Genomic DNA, 10,515 nt, shown 5'->3' on the forward strand with positions numbered 1-10,515 from the left:
ATTATGCTTCCATCGAACTTACTGAGAGTATGCCCAGAAGATAGCATGAGATGAGAATTAAGAATATGCTTTTCCCTTTGTTGATTTTTAATCTCCTAGTGCCTCCCTCATGAGTGTGCTTCTTCTGAGTAAATGTATATTTTATTAAATGCAAGCCAGCTACTATTTTTGCTCTTTGTAAAGAAATAACAAAGATCTTCTAAGCATCGGAGGAGAAATAAATTTGCTGTGTTTTACATTATATTGAAAGACATGTTTTTATCTACATCATGTCCCTTTTCTAAATGCAACATTTACTTAGCTCTCCTGGCAAACATATGTCTTGACTATATACTCTGATAGAATTTTATTCTACATCTAGTGCTTTTCTCCTTTGATTATTCTTGCCATTTTTATTCTTGAAAAATAGCAGTGCTCAGCAAGCTTTATTACTATGGGTCATTTCTCCCCTACTCTTTGAGAATTACATTTCCTTGAGGTTTTGTGCCATTCTTGATTCTCTTCTCTTCCCTTCCCCATTTTTGAACTGTTATTTTCTGCAAGTTTCAGGTTTTTGAATAGTTACAAATGGTGCTATAGTCTGAATGTTTGTGTCCACCCAACATTCATATGTTGAAATCCTAATGCTTGATGTGATGGCATTCGGAGGTGGGGCCTTTTGGCAGTACTTTTGTTATGAGGTTAGAGACTTCATGAAAGAGATACGTGTTCTTTATAAAAGAACCTTTTAGAGCTCCTTAGTGCCTTCCATTATATGAGGATACAAAAAGAAGTCTATGACCCCCAAAAGGGCCCACACTCGACTATGTTTGCTCTCTGATCCAACATCCAGCCTACAGAATTATGAGAAATAAGTTTCTTTTGTTTTTAAGTTACTCAGTCGGTGATATTTTGTTATAGCAGCCTGAAAGGACTGAGACAGATGGTGTCTGTACATGTATCTGTATGAGTGCAAGGGTTGTTGGATTTAGAGAACATTAATATTCTAAACGTCTAAAAAGGAGAATTCATTTCTCCCATACTAATGCTCTCTATCTGTGACAATTGCCAGCATATTTCTTTTGTTTCTTCTTTCTTTTAAGAATTATCTTATGTGGCTGAGTCATTGGTTTGAAGTGATAGGTAAAGTTTCCATTAAAAACATACAATTTCCAAAATATATACTATAAAGTGTATTTCTGTGAAATATATCTTTATTAATATCTTTCTCTTCAAATCGAATACATAAAATATTTTCCACTTTTATATGATCTGTATCATACAGGATTCACTACTACAGGAATCTAGAAACCTTTATCCCAGAGGCGTAGATTTCCTCACCAGTTCATTTGTCCTCCTACTTGCCAATTTCACCCTTGGTAGGATGGTAGGACTGGTTTCCCCTTATGTTGGTTGCTCTCCTTCCGACTTCTTTGCCTCGTCATTTTCTTCAAGCTAGATAAGAGGAGTCACGGAATTCAAGCCCAGGCCCTGAGACTGGAAACTGGTGATGCTTTAAAAAACTTTGGTTTGAAACTTCATTTGCCTATTGGGATGTTTTTTTACTGGATGCTGGAATCTTTTTTTAATACATTTAAATTTCTGTATAATATACAAGGAAAGGTTGACTTACTTTGTATTCAGAAGTGTCTGATAACTATTGTTGGCATTAGTGTTTATCAGTTCTTGGAGCTGAAGTGTAAGTTAATTTCAATAAGAAGGTGGTACTATGTCTGTATATCCAGGGTTTTTATTACCATCAAGCTGTAAAAGAAAATTGATAAGTTTTTGGCTTTGAAAGTCATAGTAGGTATATCAATACTTCCTAGGTATATGTGATAAATATTAAATACTTTATATATTATTTCTTTTATTAAAATTTTTGCCTTTGGTAAAAACAATAGTTGAAAAAATTGGAAGCCAATCTATAACCTTAGATGAACACAATTATTTAACTGAGATGATCTTTATTCGTGCTTCTCTCTATTTATTGCTTGCTTTGCACAGGAAGGAGCTACAAGAATTGCAGAATCTTTACAAACAGAACAGTGCACATACAGCACAGCAAGCAGAGCTGATCCAGCAGCTTCAAGTTCTCAATATGGACACGCAGAAAGTACTGAGGAATCAGGAAGATGTTCACACAGCTGAAAGTATATCATATCAAAAAGTATGCTTTTATTCTGTCATAAAAATGTAAATTTACATGTATGAACTTATAAAAATATATAGAATTCAAATTTTTTCAATTTTCAACATTTCTTTATTACTCCCTTTTATATATGTTTCTTCAAAATTAAAAATGAAATATTCAATTTGGTAATGTTTAAAATTTTGTGTTTTCTTTATGGCTGTTAAAGGTGAAACATTTAAAATATAGATGCAGCTTTATTCTGTAGGATATTGTTTTGATAAATTGGAGTTTTGATATCTACTATGAAACATACTAGGATGGTAGCCCTCAAGCCAGGAAGGATTTGGAGAATGGAATTAGCCTTAATTATTCATCAAGAATGATTCTAGTTTATGACCTAAAACAGTCTTTCATTACAGAAATTGAGTTTTATTTTATTGGTAAATTTGCACAAACACAAATGAGTATGCTGATGAGGTCTTCAGGATCAATATTTTCCAAGGATTTTTCTCTATTTATTTCGTGTGTTTCCTTTGAGTAGTCATTTTATTTTATAGTTTTAGGAGTCACTCATGAAGGCTGCTTAGGTATGCTGACTGACTCAGCAACAATAGTTACAGATAGTAATTAAAAAAAAATACTTTTATTGAATTCTGTATGTTATGTATAGTGTACTAAGTTATTTATAGAAATAAGTTCTTATATAGGTCGACCCTGTGAGATTGATGTTATTCACTCGTAATAGTTGAGGCAACCAAGGCTGAGAAGTTAAGTAATACAATTTTGTAATTCTGGGATTTTTTTCTTTTGAAACTTCTAAAAAAAAAGCACAATGAAAACCTAATATCTATAATTAGCATGAAATAAATAACTATTAAGTAAATTTTAAACACATTTTTAAATGATGCTTTGAAAAAGTGGTTTTATGTGTTCTGTTCTATGTGGTCCTTTTGAGTTTTCTTTAGGACTTGGATGATACGATGCAGAAGTGTAGCACCTATCTTCTCCACTTCAAATAGAGGAGCTCCACTTTTTGTTTCATATGGTGGGATTGCTCATTATGCTTTTGTTTCTAAACCAGGCTCCATTGCTAAAATGACTTGAAAAACTGGACCTTATTGGACTGTTTTTTCCTTTTTCAATTATTATTTAACTCAAAAATTTCTTTTTTTTTCTTAATTTTTGCTTAAAAGTCCCTGGCAATTTATATTCAAATATAACATGTTACCATCCTCTGTGAAAAGAGCCTCCATCATTATTCTTCAGCCAGTGATTTTACAAATTTGGTTTCTTTTATTTTGCTATAGCATCACAACTTTTAACTTTTTGACCTGCAGATATTTTATACTTGTTTTTCTTTTTTCCCAGAAAATACATTAGTTGTAGAGTTCAGGATTTTTAAATTTGAGGATGATCATACTGTTTTATTTATCATAAATAAACAGTATGCTGCTATTCAGACTTCCAGTGTTTATTTATATTAAATTATTCATCCAGTCTTAGAATATTTTACTTAATACTTCCCCTTATTCCTCTTCCACAAATATTTTTCTAAAAATTTCCTAATAAATTTGAATAATCTAATAGTCCATGCTTTAATGAGATGAAATTGTTTACTTAAAAATTAAGATTTTCAAATATATTTTCACATAAATTAATTTTATTGTTTACAAATGATAATTGTGGCCTAGCTTTAAGACTCAGGCGAATTAAAAAAAATATTCCATTAATACTAGTATTAATAAAATAAATAAAATATTACATAAATATAATTCACCTCCAATTCTTACTTAGCTTAGTTCTTTAAGAGTTAGCTCTTAATTTATTTTTTTATAATGGAGCTTCTTTGTTTCCTCTCTTTCTTTTAGTTCACTTCTCTTCACTTTTTTTCTTCCCATTTCCCCTTTTTTTCTCCCATTTATTAAGTTGATTTATATCATAGTATCCATTTCATTATCTGAAGAGGTTAAAAAAAAAAAAAACAAACAGTTGGCCACAGTGGGATGAGGGGAATAAAGAGGGGAGACAAAGGTGAAGAGAGAAAACTGAAAAGAATTTTGAGCACAGAAAAGAGATGTGGCATATTTTCCCAGAAGACTCCATAACAAATTATTAGTCTCATAAATAAAATTACCTAACAGATAATGTACAGTGCTCCTGTGGAAGAGAAACTCTGAAGAGAAATAAAAATAAGCTAGTGTGTTTTCTTCTTCTGAGTATATAGCCATTTATATAAGTTTTAATAATTTTTCTACCTTTGCATGTCATTTATATACATGTGTGTGATTTAAATATAGATGGGAATTGTATCAGTAGTTATGATTTCTAGACCATCTAACATGTTTAGGGTACTAAATATGTATTTTATCATCTTTTATTCTATTTAATGATAATTACATGACACGAGCTAATATCAATCCGGGAAAATAAGGAGTTAGGTTATACATACTTTTAGTTTAAACTGCATGCTAAATCAGAGTTTTTCCTTCTCATTTTTCTACTATAAACAGATATAATTTTCACCTGTAGAATTTTCGTCTCAATTAGAGTAGCAAAGAGTATACTTACTCACTAAATATGGAAATTTTACATTTTAAACAAATTAGTCATTGGGTCACAGAGCATATACATTATCAAAATTTTTAAGGTAAATGAAATATATCATTCTTCAACAATAATAAAAATATGGGAAAAAGAGTACTGCAGTCTAAGCCCCTCAAAATTAAAGGACTTGGGGTTTGAGGTCCTATTTCTGGAGATAACTTGCTTTCTGTCCCTTGGAGATCCTCTTAACCATTTTTAACTTTAGTTTCTACAACATGAAGAATAATAAGCATAATAAATTACTTATGAATTATAATGATGATTTCTTAAGTATATTAGGGAATGTATGATTAAATGTTTATAGGCCAGAATCTTGCAGAAGAGTCTCGTCTATTGCAGTTTTTTGGACTATTAGAGGAAAGAAAGTAGAGAAAAGAGCCTCTCTGAAAACTGCTCTAAGCAGTTGTGATTGCTAATAGGGAAAATGTTACTAACTCAGGGTGCTTAAACCGGTGCAGATGAATATTTTATTATATTACCTAATTTACTCACTTGAGAACTTTTTTTGACTCACTCTACTGTTATTAATGGAATGAGAATAAGATGGTATCTAACCAGTGGACTGGAACATCCTAAACCTTTGCCTCCTTGCAACATCTCCTAGAGAAATAAACATTTTATTATCCTGAGGCTTTATCACTACAAAATACTTCAGAAATAAAAATAATCTTAACTGCTTGAAGGCTTTTTTAGCCAAGTTTATTGGTGTACTGGGCCTAGAATTAAAAATGGCCAGAGGGCTGTCTTTGCTTCCTTTACTCTAAGTTCACAACTGTGTGGTCTTATTGCTATTAAATAAGTGAAACCCAATCAGCTATCAGAAAAAATAGGCAAGTAAGAGATGTACATTTGGAATAAAACTAAGGAATAAGAGACCATTTGTCCCAGTTCCTAGGGCTGGTATACATCATCTGTCCTGGGCTTTCTCAGTTCTTTTCACTTGCTGCCTGGAAGGATGGATATTTTCAGAGAGTTTGCCTCAGTGTCTGGAGTTACCCATCCAGTCATTTCAGATCAAACCAGGGCGACTTCTAAATAGGAATACAACTGCATAAACTTCTTGGAAGATAGCAAAGTAGAGAACACAAGAAGATTGCTGTTGGTCTTCATTTTTATGCAAGCAAGAAAGAAGGGAAAGGAAAAGAGACAAGGAAAGAGATATTGATATAGAGCCTTTTCCCATGAATGAATAGGCCCAGAAGAATCTTACATCTGTAAAGGAAGACCCAAGTCATGACATCCAAGATAAAAGTATACCATACCCATGGCACTAATGACCAATAAATTGATTCTCAATCCTGACCACACACTATCACCATTACTGAAACTCTGGCAATGTGAGGGGAAATTAGGAGTTTTTCTTTATTAATACTTACCAGCATTCATGAGTTTTTCAAATATTTGAAATCTGTAAATTCTTTTTATTCATGTATTTTTTACTGATATATGATTCAAAATCTATAAATTCTTTAATAATATTATTTTCTATTATTTTCTTCCAAAGAAATTAATTTGTGCTGATGGGGTAAAACTGGTTAGTACTAAAACTGTACAAATAAGAGAAAGTGGGTAAATAACCTCTAAACTGAATGTTTGACTCCATATGCTATTGGGCAGACCTTCACTCATCCTAGCTTCAGATATCTATAGTCAGGTTAGCTCTTGTCTCTAGATTTTGCTTTTCTCTTTTCTGCCTTGAGCTCAATCATGAAAGCAGCAACAGGTAGGTTACTATAAGCCCACTCTGATCCCTTCATTGTTCCTTAAAGCTGTCAGGTTCCTACTGTTTCTTCCCTCCTAGACTATCTGATGATATCAGCTGTGGAAAGGACATTGGACATACTCCCTGGTATGAAGGTAATTGGAAAGTACAAATTTATGTCCCAAAATTATTTATTAATCATTTAGGCAATCCTTCCTTAATAAAAATTGCTTAGACTTTGACTGTAAAGTGAAATGGATTATTTAAAGTATCTACGATAGTAGAGTTGTAATCCCTTATAGAAAATAAGGAGGAGTGGTTTGGAGGGTCTTGTTTTTATGGCGACATATATGAGAAAAAGCATTAGGAAAGAAGTTTCACAAGCCTTTTTTAATTTTAAACTTAGAAATTAAAGTATAGCATACATATAGAAAAGTAGTCTACCATCTTTTGTGTAATTAAGTTTCTTCCCACAAGGCAAGACCAGCTAATGGAAGATTCTACCCATCTAAAAACCTGCTGTATTAGCTACATAATTTTGAGATTCTTCCATGGGAGATTTTGCTTTTGTTATAAGATCACACTATTAGCCTTATATATATAAAGGAAAAACAGCATAAATTTTAGTTCTGTGTCACTTTCTCAGTGTCATCAGCAAATATACATATGGATTCTTTATGTAAATTAGTTACCCTTAATTGAATTATGTCTCATTAAATCACAATCATAAGTTAGAATTTTCTTCAGAAAATAAGTTCATGTGTATTGAAGGAGTACCATTGTTAACTATATATGAATCTCTGTATGATACTATTTCTGTGCCATATGGTACCTCGGTTTTAATAAACTTTTGTTTTAAATTTATTTAATGCATGTTGCCTTGAGTTAAAAAAAATTAAAGTTATCTATCATGCCTTCAAAACATTGCTCCTATTTTATCATTCTGTTTAAGGTCTTCAATGATTCCCTGTTGTCTATAGGAACAAGTTCATCCTCCTTAATCTGGCATTCAGATGTCTTTACATCCTGTCCACAGTCTTATTGCCTGACTTTGCTTCTTACTATTCTTCTTACTATTTCTGTTCGTCCTCCCCTACTGCAGCAGTAGATGCTAATTTATCCTAAATGGGAACATATAAGTCAACCTTAATGAACTCCCAATGACTCGTAGTTTTTCTTTTTTTATTTCAAATGTATGTATCAAGTCCAATAAGGCTGACATATCTTATGCTTCCTTGCTGTCCTTTCCTATCACTGTGCTTATTTTTAAAAATTTTTTGACATTTTATCATTTTTAGAATGACTTTGTTTTCATTCAATTCCTATAATACCATCATGGTTCAATTTTTTATGATGCTCTCTGAGATTCATATATTTCTTAAAGTGTTTTCATCCTTCTTAAAAATTTAGCACACTTTTTTTATTATACTAGCCAATAATATATATTGCTTTTTAAATATTAATTGTAGTTTTATATTTATATTTGATCATATCATTTAGTTTTCCACATGTTTATGTCTTATTTCCCTTCTTAGACTACTAAAATAACTTGAGTGTGAGGACTGTGTCATATACAGTCCTGATACATATGTGTATGTGTGTGCATATATGTATATGATAAGGACTATGTCATATACAGTCCTGATACATGTGTATAGACATAACTTTTATTGATTATTAATAAATTTGGATATATTTTTTGAAACAGCTTTACAATGAGTTACATATTTGTTTTGAAACCACAAAATCAAGTGAAGCTATGCTCCGGCAAAGTGTTGTTAGTCTTCAGGATCAGCTATTTCAAAAAGAGCAAGAAAATGCTAAATTAAAAGAAAAGCTTCAGGAATCACAAGGAGCACCGTATCCTTTACCTCAACAAAGTGATTCAGAGCACTCAGAACAGGTGAGAGATGTTTTATAAATATGTTGCCCATTATAAAAATGTTGCCATATATTAAATCATCTGCAATTTACTAAAACATAAAAATTTAAATACATTTGCAAATATTAGAATGTAAGTTGTTACATATAGTTTTGTGTTGTGCTATATTTTATACTCTGTATAGTGAATATTATACAATATGATTCATATAGAAATGCATATAGAAACAGATTATATCTGGTGTAGTTGTCGTGATGAAATAGTTTGCTAATTTATATTAAGGAAGAGAAAATTAATAGGTCATGCCCATTTTGAGACTTTTTAAATGAGATGATGGAAAGGAAAGAGTATTGTATAGGAAGTCTCATAAAGTACTTGCCGAAATGCCTGGTGTATGGTACTTAATACCTTTTAGTCCCTATTCTGCCATTTCCTTGATGTGTGGTTTTAGACAGTTTAGTTGACCTTTTTACTTATTTCCTATGCTGTTAAATGAGATAGTATAACCATATAGATTAATATGCAGGTTCAGGATTCAAATAAATCTGGGATCAAATTATAGCTCTACCTTTGAAGTTCGTGAACTTGAACAAATTTATTAAACCTTTTAGCTTATTTTCTCACAAATGTCGATATTAATGGTATCTATGTCATAGAGCTTTGAGGATTAATGAGACAATGCATGTCAAATGCAGAGCTTGGCATATAGTAAATGTTCATCGGTACCTCTTTTTAGATAATCTTCAAGGTAACTTTCAGCAGTATATATAGAGTGTAAAAAAAATCTTATTCCTATTAGTTAAGTGTTTTTAAGCACCCGGCACTTCTTTAAATTTTAGTATTTATTGATATAATTCAGAATTAAAATTAACATGAACAGGTAATCAGATGCTCGAATGTTTATTGATTGAAGAACAGTAACTTTTGAACCCTGCATATTTTCTTTTGCTAACACCTCAACCTTAACGCAGCAATTTTTAAATTTGTATCATATTGCATTTTTGGACATCAGGTGCATAGAATTGGATTAATCATAAAATTTGTATCATGACACAGTATTATTACACGTGTCGGTCTATTTTATTTAATTAGTTTGTTTATTATAATAAACACCCTTGGTTCCACCAACTAATCAAAGGACTATAACATTCCTAATGACTTACATCTACCTCTGTGCTCCTCTGTTATCTGGTACCCTGGTTCTCTCACCAGACATAATTAACCACTAAACTGTTTATTGCTTTGATTATTTTTTTAAAAAGTTTTATCACATACAAATTTATGAGAAAATAGTATATTGTCTACTTTTGTCACTAATACAAATGTATCATGTGTTACTGCTTTGGGATTTGGCAATTTTGGCTCATCATTTATGTTATTAAATTTCATCTACATTGTTTGGTACAATGGATCATTTTTTTTACTGATTTAAAATATTATATGTGATGATATCATAACTACTTGAACATTCATTTGTAGATGAGTATTTGGGTTATTTTATTTTATTTTTTTTGCTGCTATGAATAATGGTGCAATTGACATTTTTGTACATGATTCTTGGTATACATGTACGTGCATTTTTGTGGAATGGAAGTCCTGGATTTAAAATGTTACTTTCACAAAATACCGATAACTTATTTTTCAAAGTGGTTTTAATCAATTTTATTCCTGCCAGCAATGTATGAGATCTGATTGATTCTCATTCTCCTCAACAATAGGTATTGTCAGACTTCTTTGTTGATGATTGAATTAATATAAAATAATTTTATTTTGATCTTCATGTGCAAATCACTGATTAAGCATATCTTCAAATGATTACTAGCCCTCCTTCAAAATGTCTATTTATGTCTTTTATCGATTCTTCTATTGGATTTTTAAAATTTATTTGTAAAAGTTTTTTTATGTTCTTGATATTAATCTCTAGTAGTTAAAGGTATGGCAAATATCTTACCTCACTGTGAATCTTTTCATTTTCATTAAGGTATCATTAGATGAACAGAAATTTTTAATTAGACAAATTAATATTTTATAGTTAATGCTTTGGTATCTTATTAAAAAAAATCCTTCTCTATCCCAAAGATAGAAATATTTGCACCTCATTTTTCCTTAAAAAGATTTAAAGCTTTGCTCATGTCATTTATATCATAATTAATTTGGAATTGTGTTTTGTGTGTGGAATAAGATAAGGATCCATTTTTATTAATTGATTTTTCT

The 10,515-nt window shown here is 31.1% G+C and overlaps 1 protein-coding gene across 6 annotated transcripts in view; it reads left to right on the forward strand.

Annotated features, from left to right (window-relative positions):
* Nucleotides 1-10,515, forward strand: part of CNTLN (centlein) — a 269,734-nt gene that overhangs the window by 91,292 nt on the left and 167,927 nt on the right. For all 6 annotated transcript variants that reach the window (XM_023533714.1, XM_011365337.2, XM_023533712.1 and 3 more), the window contains exons 7-8: nucleotides 1,987-2,149; nucleotides 8,128-8,322. In XM_023533714.1, coding sequence (XP_023389482.1) covers nucleotides 1,987-2,149; nucleotides 8,128-8,322 — 358 coding nt within the window. The remainder of the gene's footprint in view (nucleotides 1-1,986; nucleotides 2,150-8,127; nucleotides 8,323-10,515) is intronic.

The sequence above is a fragment of the Pteropus vampyrus genome, unplaced genomic scaffold, assembly GCF_000151845.1.
Source record: "Pteropus vampyrus isolate Shadow unplaced genomic scaffold, Pvam_2.0 Scaffold109, whole genome shotgun sequence".
Lineage (NCBI taxonomy): Eukaryota > Metazoa > Chordata > Mammalia > Chiroptera > Pteropodidae > Pteropus > Pteropus vampyrus.